The sequence below is a fragment of the Hyperoodon ampullatus genome, assembly GCF_949752795.1.
Source record: "Hyperoodon ampullatus genome assembly, chromosome: 1".
Lineage (NCBI taxonomy): Eukaryota > Metazoa > Chordata > Mammalia > Artiodactyla > Ziphiidae > Hyperoodon > Hyperoodon ampullatus.
Window position 1 is genome coordinate 202,113,102 of NC_136914.1, and position 16,863 is coordinate 202,129,964.

At 45.9% G+C, this 16,863-nt stretch overlaps 1 protein-coding gene across 1 annotated transcript in view; it reads right to left on the reverse strand.

The window, feature by feature from the left end:
• The window catches only part of FBXW4 (F-box and WD repeat domain containing 4), a gene marked incomplete at its 5' end in the record, with an annotated part of 84,254 nt that overhangs the window by 44,576 nt on the left and 22,815 nt on the right, over window positions 1-16,863 (reverse strand). Inside the window, one exon of the mRNA XM_079717382.1 lies at window positions 12,277-12,371. Coding sequence (XP_079573508.1) covers window positions 12,277-12,371 — 95 coding nt within the window. The remainder of the gene's footprint in view (window positions 1-12,276; window positions 12,372-16,863) is intronic.

Consider the following 16,863-nt stretch of genomic DNA (forward strand, 5'->3'; position numbering starts at 1 on the left):
ATGTCTTTGCTCATACCACTCACCTGGCCTCAAGTTCCTGTCTGCAATTTAAATAGAACCATCTTTTAAGTCCCACTTCAAATTCCATGTCATCCAGGAAGCTCTCCTTATTTAACAAAAAGACTACTGCTTTCCTCTGATTTCCTATCCATAACCTTGACAGTTGATGGCACTCACACTGCATATATACAGTGTTGTCTGAGTACATGCATTATTTTCCCAACTGGAATATAAGCCCCTGGATGGTAAAAACTGTCTCTTGTGCTTCATATTCCCCATGCATCCTTGCACACAGCAGTATTCTTTTTTTTTTTTTTTTTTTGCGGTATGCGGGCCTCTCACTGTTGTGGCCTCTCCCGTTGCAGAGCACAGGCTCCGGACGCGCAGGCTCAACGGCCATGGCTCACAGGCCCAGCCGCTCCGCGGCATGTGGGATCTTCCTGGACCGGGGCACGAACCCATGTCCCCTGCATCGGCAGGTGGACTCTCAACCACTGTGCCACCAGGTAAGCCCACAGCAGTACTCTTGATACATCTATAAGGCTGGCACTCAGAGATATGCATTACATAGAAAAATAGTTCTGAGTTTGCCTTGCCTTTTTAAAAAAATTTCAGTATTAACTTTTTTCCCACAAAAGGTCCCAAGTATGAAACCATGATTAATGCTGCAAAAGCAAATGTAAGGAAGGACCTTTTCAGGGTGATGGAAATATTCTAAACTGAATCATGGTGATGGTTGCACAACACTGTAAATTTGCTAAAACTCATGGAATTGTACACTTAAAGTGGGTGAACTTTATAGTATGTAAATTATACTTCAATGAAACTGTTTAAAATAATAAATAAAATAATAAATAAATGTAGGTCCATGTATCCTTAATTTAAATAACTGTAAGGGAAAAAGGAAGGGTTCTCTCTACAGTTACCTGGTATTGAAATAGACATTTAAATGTAATTTATATTTTTTCTATTAATAAAAATAGGCTCATTATAAAAAAACTTAAATACAAAAAAGGAAAAAGAAAGTAAATGTCAGCAGAAATCTACCACATAAGAAATAATTGAAAAGACAGTCAAATAACTATCATACTGCTTTGTGACCTTTTATTTTTATTTTTTATTTTTTTGCGGTACATGGGCCTCTCCCTGTTGTGGCCTCTCCCGCTGCGGAGCACAGGCTCCGGACGCGCAGGCTCAGCGGCCATGGCTCATGGGCCCAACCGCTCCGCAGCATGTGGGATCTTCCCGGACCGGGGCACAAACCCGTGTCCCCTGCATCGGCAGGCGGACTCTCAACCACTGCGCCACCAGGAAAGCCCTGTGACCTTTTTTCATTCAACACTATGTTATGACATTTTTGGGGGTCAATAAGTATGTACATCTATATCATCCTTTTAATGGCTATATAGTATTCTATTGGGTGAATGTAAAATATTTAACTAGACTCCTACTAATGGATATTTATGTGTTCTTAATATAAGTCTTTATGTATACATCTTGCATACTTGTCTGATTATTGCCTTAGGATAAATTTCTAGAAGAGGAATTTATGTGTCAAAAGGTTTTTACATTTTTATTTTGATACTCACTGCCAAACTAATGTAATTTTAAAACTAACTTTTCCTCTCTTTATTCTTAGACTTACCATTACCAGCCTGCAAAGAGGGATTTTCCTGGCCACAAACCTCTAACAAGTGAAGAATCCTTTGAATAATCTTTATTTTTTGTGTTAACTTTTTGTTTTTATTCTCAACCACAGCTTACCGTGGATGCTAGTGAGACTCAAATTGGCCAGGAAAGTAGAGTGCTTCAAACACATTAACCCGTGTGTCCCTCTCTCTCTGCCAGATGTTACGAACCTCACCTTCATGCCCAGCTGACCCTTCTCTTGGGTCACTTACCATAGGACCCACTCCAATCACTCACTTGGTCTTTTCTCATTCAGGCCCAGGAAGAAAGAGGCCCAGCCTTGGCCAGGACAACTAATGCTACCACTGCAACAAAGCAGAAAATAACAGGAGAAAAAGAAGCATTCTGCAAGAGTAGAGCCCTCAGGAGAAAGAGACAGTGGGTCACATGCTCTGAGCTAGGCCCTCTCTGTAGCCCCTGAAGGCCGCGGTGCAGTGAGTTCTGGGTGAGAAGCATGTGCTAAGTGACGGGTGAGTGAATCTGGACAGCGTCCTATATGGAAACTGTGCTCCTGAGACTCCACAGAGTTTTGATCAGGCAGCACAGGACTGATCCAGGGCAAGACTCAAGCTAATCTCTCTCAAAATCCCCCAGTCAACAAAGAAAGGAGGAACGGACACTTATGGTGGCCTCAAGCAGAAAGGGGTCCATTTCACTTTACCTTGCACATCTCAGCTTTCCTTCCCTCTCTGTCCAGCCAGCACATGTCACATGTGCAACAAGCCACACACAAAGGAGGAGAAGTAACCCCCACCGTTGCACGGTGGCCTCTACGACTGGCGAATATTTATACTTGGAAAGCTCATCCTCCACACTGCCTTCTGGCCTCTCTTTGTGTCCTCCTGTCTAGCTCAGCTCCTAGAAAGAAGCCAGTATGAAGCTTCACACCTGACCACTTGTTATGCCAGCATAATGAAAGTGATGCCCATCCCCTGCCTATCCTCATCTCCACCACCACCGAAGCTTCCAGAAGCAACATAGACATAGTGTCTCCAGCCTGAAGCCAAAAGCCACACCTCTCTAGGTGGGGCAGACAAAGGCCGGAAAATCAAGAACAAGGCCTGGTGACCCCACATTCTGCTTCATCAAGCCTGCCCATGGTATTAAGAGGATCAGAGAAAGCAGAAGACAAAGGGCCTTGGCCTTAATGCCTTCTCAAAGCAGGCAAGCTCCTGCCTTCGGGAGGTGTGCTCTTTAGCCCCCAGGACCGGTGTGCACATTGTCTAAAGTGCACCAGCTTTAGACAGGGCTGCTGTTTCCAGCCTGCTGCGAAAACCAAAATACTACACCATGACCACCATGGCCACTGTTCGAGAAGCTGGATTATGGCTTTGCTGTAGGAAGGTGCAGAGGAGGAGAGAGCAGTGCACGCTGAGCAGGGCTGGAGACCAGTGTGAACACAACAGCATAGAAAAGGTGTGTGTGGTGGAGGAGGGAATCACAACAAAATATGAGTTATAGGTTTGTTGTTGTTGTTGTTGTTGTTGCGGTATGTGGGCTTCTCACGGTTGTGGCCTCTCCCGTTGCGGAGCACAGGCTCTGGATGCACAGGCTCAGCGGCCATGGCTCACGGGCCCAGCTGCTCCGCGGCATGTGGGATCTTCCAGGACCGGGGCTCGAACCTGTGTCCCCTGCACTGGCAAGCGGACTCTCAACCACTGCGCCACCAGGGAAGCCCAAGTATAGTTATTTTAATCTCCTAAAAGTTTCTCTCTCAATACTTGAAATCCTCTTTTGCAAATTAAGGCCCTGCTGAAGATTCTGGATGTTATCACATACCAACTGGCACCCCACCTGCCCCTCCTATACTTTTCTGTGCCCCATTCATGTTTTAAATTTGCATTGCAAACTATGAAAAAGTAAAGCTTCCGCAGAAAGCAATTTCCTGGGCCAGCAGCTCTTGGACTAATACTCCCTTTGCAGTTACCAGGGATTCTGCATGCACGTACTCCCTTCCCTCCTCCCGCCAGCCCTCCCCCTCCCCCCACTCCTCCCTCCCTTGCCAGCACCTTCTGCCTGAGCCAAGCCTATCTGACAGGGCACTACAGACAGTGTCACAAACTACCCCCTATGAAAATGCCCTGGACAGAAAAAGGAGCAAGAACCAGCTGGGAAAGAGGGGAAGGATTTGGGGTAGTCAGCTTAACAGAGCACCCCAGAGGCACAGCGGTTTGTCTGTAGTACAAGGCTCATAACTTATACAAAACAGGAAATAAAACCCCTGCCCCCAAAAGTTCACAATCTGAAACTTCAAAAAAATTTCACCACCAGGGAAGTCTCTCACAGAATCTTTACAGGCAGTTTTCCATACCAATGGTGTCAACATCTGTCACCGCTAGTGGTATACAGGGATGTCTACTGTCTTCCCTGATGGTGTGAGGAAAATGTTCCAGTTCTTGGATCCCAGGCTGCTAACCCCCCAAAAGAAACTACTACAATAATGAAACTCACGACACTCATGGATGCAGGGTAACTGTCATAGACAGGAGAATTCCTGTTCTTGGGTCTTAAGGCCATGACCAAGCTGAGCCACATGTGACTGTCCTGAACTCAGAGAGGGGAAGAAATACAGCTGACTCTGTGGACTGCCACCTGGAGGCCCCTGGGACCAGGATTCTGGTAGATGGAAAGGTGGTGGGGAGGAGAAGACACCATTTCAAAAAATTTCATTTGAAATGAAAACAAGGAACTTAAGTCTTGACTCCAAACTGATGTACTGAAATCTGCCCCAAATGGCCTGAGAGCCACCTAATGACAGGAGGATGGGGTGATCCTTCCACCTCTGACATGACCCCCCAGTATACAAAAAACACATTATGCTACTAATCCAGCCACACATTGCCTTTTTCACTCGGGCCCAGTACAAAGGCCTCTCCACTCCCCCACCCACCCCGTCTACTTACAAGAGTGAGCTCCATTGGCTCAAAAACCTAAAAGCACAGATATTTCATGAAGATCCCTCTTTTGACTGATCTGAGTGCTGCAGCTAACAGGTGGGGAAATCTTAAACATACAAGTGTTATCATGACAAGACCACTGGAACGGATCGGTGCCATAAGTCAGACAGGGCTAGAAGTTTCCGCCCCACCATCAGGTTCCTCTTTAGCCTTGACAGATCAAACTCAAGCCGAAGCAGGCTACAGAGATCAGTTCAGTCTCCGAGCCAAAGGTCTTCACAGTGAGGGACCAAAGCTGCCCGGGCTGGGCCTCTGCCGGCCCGTGTCCCAGATTAATCACCACCAGGAGGGGCTTGGACACCAGGCTGCAATCTGAGCCCAGCAGCACCTGCACAGGGGTCACCCCGGCACCTCCCTCACTCCCTCAGGCAAGACTCCAGGGCATGAGGGTGTCCACCTGTTGACTACGCTACTTGGAACAGGCAGGCCAGACGCTTAGCCATCTTCAATCCTGCAGATAAGTCACAGGTGGTTTGAGTTAGCGCAGAAGGTGGAAAGATATGGTGACTCAAGGAGTGAAGCCAGGGCTCCATGAGAAGGAAAATTCTCAGCCTCTGAACAGAAAGAAAGAGAGAAAGGCCTCAATGCCCCTCTCACCACTGTCTAGAGAGAAAATCTAGCTCAAGACCAGCAGTGAGTGAACTAAGCCCTCAGAGGTTATGAACTAATGAGATTCTCCCTGAGTGTCTGGGACACATTCTCGTCAGCTGCAGATCCACTGGATGCTGACAGGAAGGAGGGAGACCAGAGCAGGGATTTCTTTTCAAAACACCCCCAAATGCTGCCCATACACCTGTGTGAAGGAAACGTGGACATAAATTCACTCTGTGAGGGTGCAGGAGAGCTTCCTCTGAAGGCCAAGACCTTGGAGAACAGTTTCCTCAAATGATCTACATCAGTAAGCGATTTCAAACACCTGTACACATAGAGCTGGTGACTATGTACGGTGCATGTACATGTCCGTCCATGCTAGAATGCACTCTTCAGGACCAATGGACCCTATTATAAATTCTTCTCAGATGGCAATTTCTTTTATATTGTTGCTTCTCTAAGTCTACTAGAGTAGGAGAAAGTATTCTTGAGACAAAAAAAAAAAATCAAAAGGAGGAAGATATGCATGAAGATCTGTATCTTCGAACGCTGTGTCCCAAGCACTAACTTGTGATATAAGGAGAAACCACTCGGATGGATGCACCCTTTTCCACCTGCCTCATGCCCCAGGGAAGGAAGGGTGGGAGGGGTCCGAGTCAGATTGAAGTGTGTGTCCCTTGAAAGAGCAGAGAAAAGCACAGGTCAGATAAGAGGAGAAAGAGCTCCTACACAGCGCCTTCATTTGAGGAGGAACACCCACATCCTGACTGTTACACCTTGTACCTCCAGAGCTCCATCTCCAGGAATTCCCTTTGAACTCCCGGCTGCAACCCAGAGTTAGGATAGAGCAGTGGCTACAATTACACACTTGCTTGTGGGGGGGTGGGGGGATGCTGTATGTGACAGGCCATGAAAGGTCCCTGCCTATAAAACAGACTGGAAAACAAACCCTTAATTTAAATGTTAATGAAAGTGCTGTGGAGACATCAGAGGCTTCCCGGCTGCTCAGAGAATAGCTACACCAGCCACAGAATTTATGGCTCCCCTTCACCCTCCTGCCTCCCTCTCTGCCTCATCACCCACTGAAGTTTAAAGAGTGTAAAAAAAAAAAAAAAAAAACCAACTAATTTTAACATTAACTCCATGCTTCCACCTTGGGATGTGATTGCTAAATTATCTGTTGGCAGAACACTGATCAAAGGTGGAAAAACACAGGCACATTGCACACACAACCCAGAAAAGTCAGCTGCAGCTAAGGCAGGAAAATTACCTTCTCTCTTCCTAATGTGGGAAGGGTAGAAGAAATAGCGGTGCAGGTAGGGCCTGGAGCTGGGAGGTGCGGGCAGCAGGAAGAGGAGGAAGACCCTGATCTCCCATGTGTCGGCTCCCCATCTGAGAACTTAGCATACCATATTTGCTAAGTTTGGTCTGTCTCTCCATCAGACTATGCTGTCTAGTTCACTGTTGTTTCCCCAAGGTCTAGCATACTGTAATGCTTAAGAAGTATCTGGAGAGAGAAAGAGAGATAGGGATGGGAGGAGAGATACAGAAACAGAGACAGAGTGGAGAAAGAAAGAATTTAAACAGAGACTGAGGGATGGAAATGTATCCCTGTAGCAAGGGCACGGTCTTGAGGCACGGACTCTATATCCACAGCATCCCGCCTTCCGCAGCAGCACTCTCTGCTTCTAGTTGTAGTGCTTTATTTAAGTCAGTTCTTCCCAACTAGCCAACCTTCCTGGCCAGGGAAGGAGTCGCTCCCACAGATGGGGTCTGGGCCAGCCAGAGCTGGTTGGGTTGCAGGTCTCAGGCCAGCAGCCCAGTACGTGAGCTTCCCCGTGCCCAACATGCCCTGGGTCGTGGCAGAAATCCAGGGTCTTGAGGAAGTGAAACCCACCCCTGTGGCATTTCGTCCTTGCTACTGATGGATATGTCGGCCGGAGAGGCTTGGCTTAGCACCAGCAATGAACTCTAGGGTGGCGGGCGCTGCCCTGAGATTCAGCAGAACCAGACTCTGATTCAGTTGTATCTCTACACTGATCTCTTTCCAATCTTAGGTCATTTTAGGCTGGACCAGTGGGCCCACCTAGCATCATACAGAGCTTCCTTCTTTCTCCAGGCATCATGCAGCCCCTTCCAGCCATGCCAGCCTCTGGTCCTTCCATGCTGTCTTTGTGCCCCAGACTCTCTCATCTAGGGCCACCACATGCAGGAGACTCCCTCTAGTGTGGTCTTCAGCCTGGCAACAGGGGACACTGAGCCACTCCTTGCCTAGAGAAGGTGTCCTTTCCCTAGACAAGCCCCTGACCCTGGGAAGGGAGAAGAGACAGATCTTGATAGCTGTGGGCCAAACCATCAGGATGAGCAGCTACAATGTGAAGCACGACAAAGTCATCCATCAGAGTCTTTCTTCAGGTTATCAAGGTTAGGGATCCCCTTCAGGAACCAGCTCTTTATCACCAACTAGAAAAAGCAAAACTCAGAGGCACAACATTTACTTTTGATTTGTCTTCCCCTAAAAGCACTGAGTGAGTTAGGAAGCCCAGGGCCAAAGAGTTGCTGAACCACTGGGAAGCAAAAGAATCTAAACTAAAAGTTGGCTGCCTCCTTTTTCCCAATCTTTCAAACCTCTCTGTCAGAGAAAACTCCAGATGCAATTACCTTTCACTAAAGAAGGGCGTATTTCAAAAGGCTGGTCAATGTGTCTGCCACACACACAACACACAGTAAACCCTGTAGCCACTGGGAACAAACACCCACTCTCCCCAGAAATCCACCCCCTTACCAAACAGTACACAGTGATGGCTTTCCTTCCAGACTCTCCCTCACCTCTGGGAGAAGTGAAGCAAGAAGGGGCAGCTCCTCCATCAAAACCCCCAGAGGCCACAGCTCACTTTACAAATACGAATCGGTACATTTCAGGCAGACTTGGACTAATCCCCCCCAAAACAAACGGGCCATCACAGTGAGCAAAATTACACTAAATTATATTGTATATTTAATAACACAGTTAAGTCAAGTTTCTACACCTATACCACTCATATGTTTCCCTAATGACAGAGAGAAGGGATTAAAACCCAAGGGTCCTGGGAAGCCTTCCTGACCACACTCACTCACATGATAGCAAGTGATGCTCGGAGATGGGGAAAGGATTCTTCTGAGCACGTCCTTTTTCTTGGAGGGCAATAAATATGGTTTCTGCAGAGGAAGGAGGCGCTGTGGGCTCCTCTCTCTTCCTCTCCAAGGAAAACAGGGCTCCAGACTCATTTCACCATCAAGGCACCCCCCCAGCCAGCTTGGAAGGGCCCTGCAAACCAAAGATCTATGTGCACTGGCACTCCTGGGATGGTGTAAGCATTCACAGCTACACGATATAGCCCAGGCCTTGATTACATACTGCCTTCCTCCCCTCCCCCTCACTATCTCAACTCTGGCCTCCAGAAAGAGAATGTTCCCAGATCCCCACAGAGGCTTTCAAGGGCCACAGCTACTGTCCAAGATTCTGGTGGATGAAGGCATTGCAGTGACGTAAAGGCCTGCCTCGTGGCCCTCCCTCAGCACCACAGCATGTGGCAATAAGCTGGAGACGTGAGCCTCTTCTGCCCCATCCCACATGTGCCCTTCTCTGAGCCTCAATTTCTCCATATGCCAGGAGGGGAATGACCCTCTCCCTTCCTCAACCAGAGACAGACTAGTTTCAGGCACTTAGTATCATCTGGCAACCACTACAGTTGTGCCCCCATCTTTCCCCCACCACTGAATAAGATCCTCAGGAGAGCTACCCCACAGCAAGTGTTCAGTCAATACACAGGGAGCACAGAGGAAAGGGAGTGAGAAAAAAAGAGATGGAAAATAGAAGGGATGAAATCAAGTCTTTAACAGTTCTTCATTTCCTTACTCTGAGTATTTACTAACTTTATTCAGCTAAAAATAATCTTTTAATGGCAATACAATGTACTGCATGTTTTAAAAATTCTGCTTTTCTGTGATACTTATGGAAAAGTGCTCAGAACTCTATGTGACCTCAGGAGATCATATCCTGAGATCAGTTAGGACCCACAATTACACCCAGACGTGTGCCCTTCTACCTCCAGCATCTCAATTCAGTTCCATCTCAACCAGTCCTTTCACTCATCAAACAGCTCCCAGTTGGGCCTCCTCTACAGGAGGAAGGCTACATCTATAAGTCATAAATCCTAAAAGCAGAGTTATTAGTGTTGGGGCAAGAAGATGGGTTGGAGGGCACATAGGAGGTAGAGGGCAAGGTCCTTGCCTGCCACCTTCCCATGAAGCCTACTGGTTTTCCTTCCGTTTTTTGAGTACCTAAACATGCCTCTAAGCACATGACTGGTATTAAATATTATCCTCCAAGAGTGTTTACAAACCAAGAACTCAAGGTCAAGAAAGGAAGAAGAGGTGACATTTGGACACAGGACAGAATACCTGCTTTCTCCCAGTCATAAACACCTCAAGTTAAGCCTAGGGCTTGAAGTTTCATGTTTCATACTACAAGTTTCTAAGTACACACATATGAAAAGAAGGCAGATAAGTCCCAGCATCAAAGATAAATACGATGAATAGCTCTGACAAATTATTTTAAATAGAAGAAAGAGACTGAGATGTGCCAGGTCTCCCAACTGTCCAGGTTCCTTGGAGGACAGCTGCTGCCCACCCACTCTCGTGTTTTTCACAAGGGGTTCACGGCCACGTCACATTAGCGACACTGACGACCACACTCAACAAGAAAGGTGGCAGGGAAGGGAACAGAGGCAGCCATGGAGGGCAGGAAAACCACAGGGGAAAAGGAGAGGAAAGAGATTCCTGCTGAGTCCCCACCTCAAGAAGACTGAAAAAGAGCAGTGTAACTCCATGAGGGACAGGAGAAGCCCCAGGGAAGGGTGGAGACGTGAGAGCAGCTAAAGCAGCTAAACAAGTGCTTTATCAGCTGGGAGAGATTCTGGCTGACACAAGATTCTAGCCCTTTTAGCTTTGTAGAGTATTTTCATATTCATTATTTCAGATCATCTTCACAATAACCTAGTAAGGACTATCAAAGAAATAGTATTCATATTTGACAAATGAGGAAACCATGGCTCCGAGGACTTACCCGAGGCCACCCTGCTGGTTGGTGGCAAAGCAGAACTCTAGTTTCCCAGAACAGACCCTACAGGTAGGAGGCAGTGTCTTCCAAGATTGGGAAAATGGTTCAGTTTACTGAAAGGTCCAAATTCATTGACACAGTGATAAGAAATGGATCTAATGATAAGATGAAACGTTTCCTATCCCAATATATTTTTGGGGTAAGAGAAAAAGAAGCAGAGAGAACACCAACATATACTCTGGTCATTTAGTGTAATGACAGAATCCCAAATACAAACTACTTTTTTAAAACAGTCCAAGACACCATTCGTGGACTTGGGGAAAAGGTCATCTCAAATAACTGTGGGTCATGGAGCTAAACAGCCAGCCAACAGTGAGTGAAAGAATCATCCCAGGGGCAAGAAAGTACACCAAGAAGACATTTAAGGAGAATGTTAAGAAAACATGAGACCTAGGTTTTCACCAAAGATGGGGCATATCAAGGACTTAGCAGAGGGTCTGGCATAGAACATATGACTAATAAATGTTAGCTGCTGGTAACAGTAGTAGTTATAGAGCAGTGCTAGTAATATTAGGAAGCTAGGTCCTTCCTCAAAGCCAGCTTCCAAGTTGTGGCCAAAAAAGCCCCAGAGTCAGTTTATTGTGATCTAAACTGCTTCTCAGTGATGAAGGCAGACACTGTCCTCAACCTTTTATTGACATCATCTTCAACAGCTGCCACGCTCTATTCTGTTAACAGGTAGCCTAACGCATTCCAGAGGAGGTGGCTGGAGTAAAGGAATATGAAGATGGGGATGCTGGGAGAGCCTGTATGTGTCTTTAGCCTAATTCCATGTGCAGGAAGCACATGGACCGTCTCCAGCCTTAAGAGCATCCCTCCACCACCGACCTCACCCCAGGCCACCCCAGTCTCCTGAAGCCAGTGGGAGTCCTCAGGTAACCACCAAGATGAAGTCACCAGCCTACCTGTCACCTCCCACCCTTACCCATATCCAGCACACAGACACCCAAGCTTGGCTAACTGGCTTTAAAGGGGGCAGCATTAGGAAGAAACTGAGGAGGGGCCAGAGCTCAATGGCTCCATTTTCCACCCTCTGCTCCCACACACTTAGGCCTCTCTACTCCCTGCTGGTCTTTCCTTCCCTTTTTCCTAGGATTGCTAGAATGATTTGTTCTGAACAGCGACAGGTTTATAGGTTAGCCGACACCTCCGCTCTGTGGAATTTTAATTAACTTCTCCCATCGTCAATATGCTAAGGAACGGGGTCTCCATTCTCTGAGGTCAGCAATGTGTTTCAGGTCCTGCTATATCAGCCGTCAAATTGAAGAATTAATGATGTGGCTAATCGGCTCTAATTCTTTAGGAAGAAAAAAATTTGAAAGAGAGTTGTGGAAGGGGCAGGAGGAGGGGTGCAGGCTCCTTGGGGTGAGAAGAAAAAGGCTGAAGGGGGCTGAGCCAAGAGGGGGGATCAACTCTCTCATAAAACAAGTGACTGACTTAAACCCGATGTTGGAGGGTAGCAGCCCTACAGCTTTCCCATTGATCATTTGGTGGGGAGTGAGGGGTGAAGGAAGTGGGAGAAGACACTAAACACTCTGACAGAGCAGGTGCAGAGAGGGTGTCTATGTACTCTGCTGGTGGGGAGAGAGGCCCTGCCTCAGTTCAAGAGAGCCTAGAAAGCAGAATTCAGGATGCAAAGCTCATTCAGTCACAGGCAAAACTAGAGAAACACCAGTCAGACCAAAGGGTAGGGTAAAGCCATCATCAAAATTGGCACTTCTGCTATAATTGTCAACGAACCTACTCCACATACATGACTTTGCACGAGGGCCCAACTGGACATGGGCCCCAAGCCTCTCCTGATGACGCCCACCTGACCTCATAAAATAAAAGCATTATTACATGGGATAAAACCATACACCAAAACATCTCCCTTACCTGTGCAATGGGCTGATAGCAATGGACCAGACTCGGTCTTCAGTCTGGATGGTGTGTAAGCACTGCCCCAGCCGGCCTGAGGCCAAAGGCCATACCTGGAAACAGGAGAGGAGATGCTCTCGTTGGCGTTGCCTGGGATCGGGATGAGGGTTGGAAAATGCACCAGGTGGAGTCACTGTTCGTAGGGTGGGTGGGGAAATGGAGAATCCTTTCTATCCTGTACACACAGAGCTCTGGGTAGCAGCAGAGGGACCTCTCCAGCTTCTGCCTTGCCTACTGCCCAAACAGACGCTGGCTCCCAGTCCTAACCACCCTTTCACATCCACCTGAGAGCCCTTACACAGCAGCCAATTGTATACCAGTGAATCAGAAGTTCCACGTTCCTCAGCTGAGACCTGACTGAGAAGCGTGAGCAGGTGAGGCTTGCCTCTCTCAGTAACCTCCCCGTGTTTGTGGATTTTCCTTCTCCTATCTCTCACCAAGATTTTACTTTGGGGAGGTAGGGAGAGGGAGGAAGATCAAGGCCCAGTATGAGAGGACAGAGATAGAATTAGATTAGAATTAGAGAGAGAGGAGTAAAAAGAAAGATCCAAGGGAAGGAAAAATGGAAGAAGAGGACTTCAAAGTGGGAAGGTGGTGTGTTGTTGTTTGTTTGTTGATAATGCCCAGAATCCAGTGCTATTCATGTCAGCAGGGAATTTAGCACCTAGTGTCACCAAAAGTAGCAGAAAAGCTTAACTCTTTTAAGCTTCCATATCTCCTACTGGTTAAAAATATTGCTTGGAGCACATTATCTGGTCCCTATCAGTCAGGAATGTACATTAGCAGCCACTCTGGGCTTAACTCTAATCAACACTCACAGAGCCCTCTCAGCGGTCAGTGCATTTAGAAATCTCCCATTAAGTACAAGGCCCCCTCACCTCACCCTACCCCAGATGACACACACAGGGGACTAAGCCTCTAACCAAACAGAGAGGAAACCTCAAATGTACAGGGCTGTCCCCAGACAGCAGCCAAGGAGGGATCCTGAGGAGGCCAGATGGATCAGTGACCTCTCAAGGTCCCTGCAGTGCTATAAGGGGAACACAAAAATGTCAGGCAGGACCTTAGATGGAAGAACTTTCAGGAAACATTCCTTGAGTTTAAGGGGTAGGTGATGGAGTGGGGGTGGTCCTGACTTCTTAGAATCACATGATATCTCTTCTCTATAAAAGGAGAAAGTGTTTCTTAGATTTTGTGTGTCTATGATAGGGGGAGAAGGGTGTGAGTTACTTTTCCCAACACTGGGAAAAGAAAATAAATTTAACAAGAAGATCCCGAATAAGGAAGGGCAGAAAACAAAGGAAAACACCACAACTTTCCTGGAATGCCAGGATTCTGGCTCATTCTTCTGGATTAGGTCACTTTGGTAGTAACTAGATGCATCTAATGTCCTCTTTCAGACAGCCTTGGCTTGGAAGAGAAGTTTGTCTTTTCCCTGATGCAAACTACCTAGGAGGCAGTTCTTGTTTGGTGTGGGTGACTAGAGACTCTGATTACAAAATCTCTGGGGGCAGCCCTAGGCCTGAATTCACTAGTGTCCTCCACTGAACGGGCTGGTGGATCCCTAGACTGTGAAAACCACAGAACAAGGTTCCTGGTCTCCAGGGGTGGCTCTGGAAGCATGCTGCCAATTTCCCAAGCACGATCTGGGGAAAGTGGCCCTCTTGACCTGCACCAGTAGCACACCATCCGCCAAAACATGAGTATGCTGATCACATCTTAACCTTCAGTGATCAAATTCAAAACAGACCCAACCCTGGAGAAGATATAACTCAGGGGAGTGGGCATTTATACAGTCCTTTTAAAAAGCAGTTGGCAGGCTTCCCTGGTGGCGCAGTGGTTCAGAGTCTGCCTGCCGGTGCAGTGGTTGAGAGTCTCCCTGCCGTTGCAGGGGACACGGGTTTGTGCCCCGGTCCGGGAGGATCCCACATGCTGTGGAGCGGCTGGGCCCGTGAGCCATGGCCGCTGGGCCTGAGCATCCAGAGCCTGTGCTCCACAACCCGAGAAGCCACAGCAGTGAGAGGTCCGCATACCACAAAAAAAAAAAAAAAAAAAGCAGTTGGCAATATGTATCAAGATCCTTAAAATAACCAAAGCCTTCGACTCAGTAATTCTATTGCTGAGACTCTATCCTAAGAAAATAATCCTAAAACGAAGAAAAACCTAAATGATAAAAATATTCCCTGCAGCCTGCAATAGCAGAAAGAGCATACATGGGCTTTAGAATTAGACAAATCTGGGTTTGAACCCTAGTTGCTACTTATTTATCTCTGATGTTAGGGATATTTTATAACTTGTTAGCCTCAGTTTCCTCATGTATAAAATGGGAAATAATGCCTATCTTTTAGGGTTGCAGTGTGGAAAAATGAAGATAAGTATAAAGCACCCGGCACAGCAGCACAGTATTTGGCAGACATTAGGCATCAATAATGGTGGTCCTTATTACTATAGGAAAAAAATAGATACAAACATCCACCAATAGGAAAAATAGTAACTAAATTATGGTAAGTCCATTGTGAAGCCATTAAAGATGACACAAGTAATTTGCAATAATGGAAAACCTTATAAAATAAAGTAGACACAGCAGGGTATATTGGGTATATAAGATATATTATGAATGCAAATCAAAACTACAATGAGATATCACCTCACACAGGTCAGAATGACCATCATCAAAAAAAATCTACAAACAATAAATGCTGGAAAGGGTGTGGAGAAAAGGGAACCCTCCTACACTGTTGGTGGGAATGTAAATTGGTACAGCCACTATGCAGAACAGTATGGAGGTTCCTTAGAAAACTAAAAATGGAACTACCATATTATCCAGCAATCCCACTCCTGGGGCATATATCCAGAGAAAACCATAATTCTAAAAGATACATGTACCCCAATGTTCATTGTAGCACTATTTACAATAGCCAGGATATGGAAGCAACCTAAATATCCATTCATGGAGGAATTGATAAAGATGTGGTATATATATACAATGGAATACTACTCAGCCATAAAAAAGAACAAAATAATGCCATATGCAGCAACATGGATGGGCCTAGAGATTGTCATACTGAGTGAAGTAAGTCAGACAGAGAAAGACAAATATCATATGATATTTCTTGTATGTGGAATCCAAAAAAATGGTACAAATGAACCTCTTTACAAAACAGAAATAGAGTCACAGATATAGAAAACAAACTTATGGTTACCAAGGGGGAAGGCGGGAGAGGGATAAATTAAGAGATTAAGATTGACATATACACACTACTATATATAAAATAAATAACTAATAAGAACCTACTGTAGAGCACAGGGAACTCTACTCAATACTCTGTAATGACCTGTATGGGAATAGAATCTAAGAGTGGATATATGTATATGTATAATTGGTTCACTTTGCTGTACAGCAGGAACTAACAAAATATTGTAAATCAACTATACTCCAATAAAAATTCATTTAAAAAATAGATATACTATGACCATAATTATGTGGGGAAAAATTACCCTAAAGGATAAAATGAGGAAATGAATAAATGTAAAGTGCTTATTAGCACAGTGCCTGGTTACATTCTCTGTTATTATAAAACAAAAAAAGCAAACCTATGCACTGAAAAACACCTAAAAGAAAAAAAAAAAGTTCAAATGTTCCCTCCTTCATAAAATCTCCCCTTCCAAGTCAAATGTGATTTCTCCACCCTCCAAACTTTCTGACCCTTTCCCTAGAGCCTTACAACTTCATAGTCCTGGCCACTTCCAACCAGCTTCATAGCTTCATAGCTAGTGCATGCAGTTTCAACTCCCCTTAAGGAAAGGCTGTATCTTCTTCCCCTTTGAAGGCTCACATACAGTAAGCACTTATCAGAATGAAAGAAAGAATAAAGAAAACGGAAAAAAATGAAGGAATGATCAGACCTGGCCCTGGCCCAGCAAGAATGTAAGCTACCATCCTATCACATCTCAGGATGGGGCCAGCCTCACCAAAGCCCAGAGGGGCAATCCAAGCTAAGTCACAGTAAATCTGAAACTAGGATTGGGGGCAGGGGAAGGAAGCTCTCTGGGCAGTCCCTAGCTCAGAAGTTTTGCAAAGAAAATGTTTTGTTTCCCTTCACCCCAATAAATCTCTTTCCTAAAACATAGTCCATTTTGGGGAACTCCCAAAAAACAGGCTATAGATGTTTACAGACAAACATGACTAAGTTCTTATGTAGGTTCAGGTATTAGAAACCTGTACAAGCAGCTGGAGAATTACAGATGCCACCAAAAAGAAATGGAAAGTCAGTTATAAAAGACTAAATGTGGGTAATGTGAAAATGGTCCAGGAAGATGAAGACAGCTAAATGCAAAGACAACAATAGAAGAAGGGAACAGAAGCAGCATCCAGAAAGCCAGAAAAGATGAACTGACCTGGAGGTCACTGGGAAACCACAAAACAGCTGACTAGCTTCCTGGAGTTGAAGAACCAGGGGGGAGAATTCTGTCACTGACTAAAAAGAAATGCTCAAAAGGAATAGGATCTACTGCAGTGACAATTCTAGAATTAGAAAGTACCGA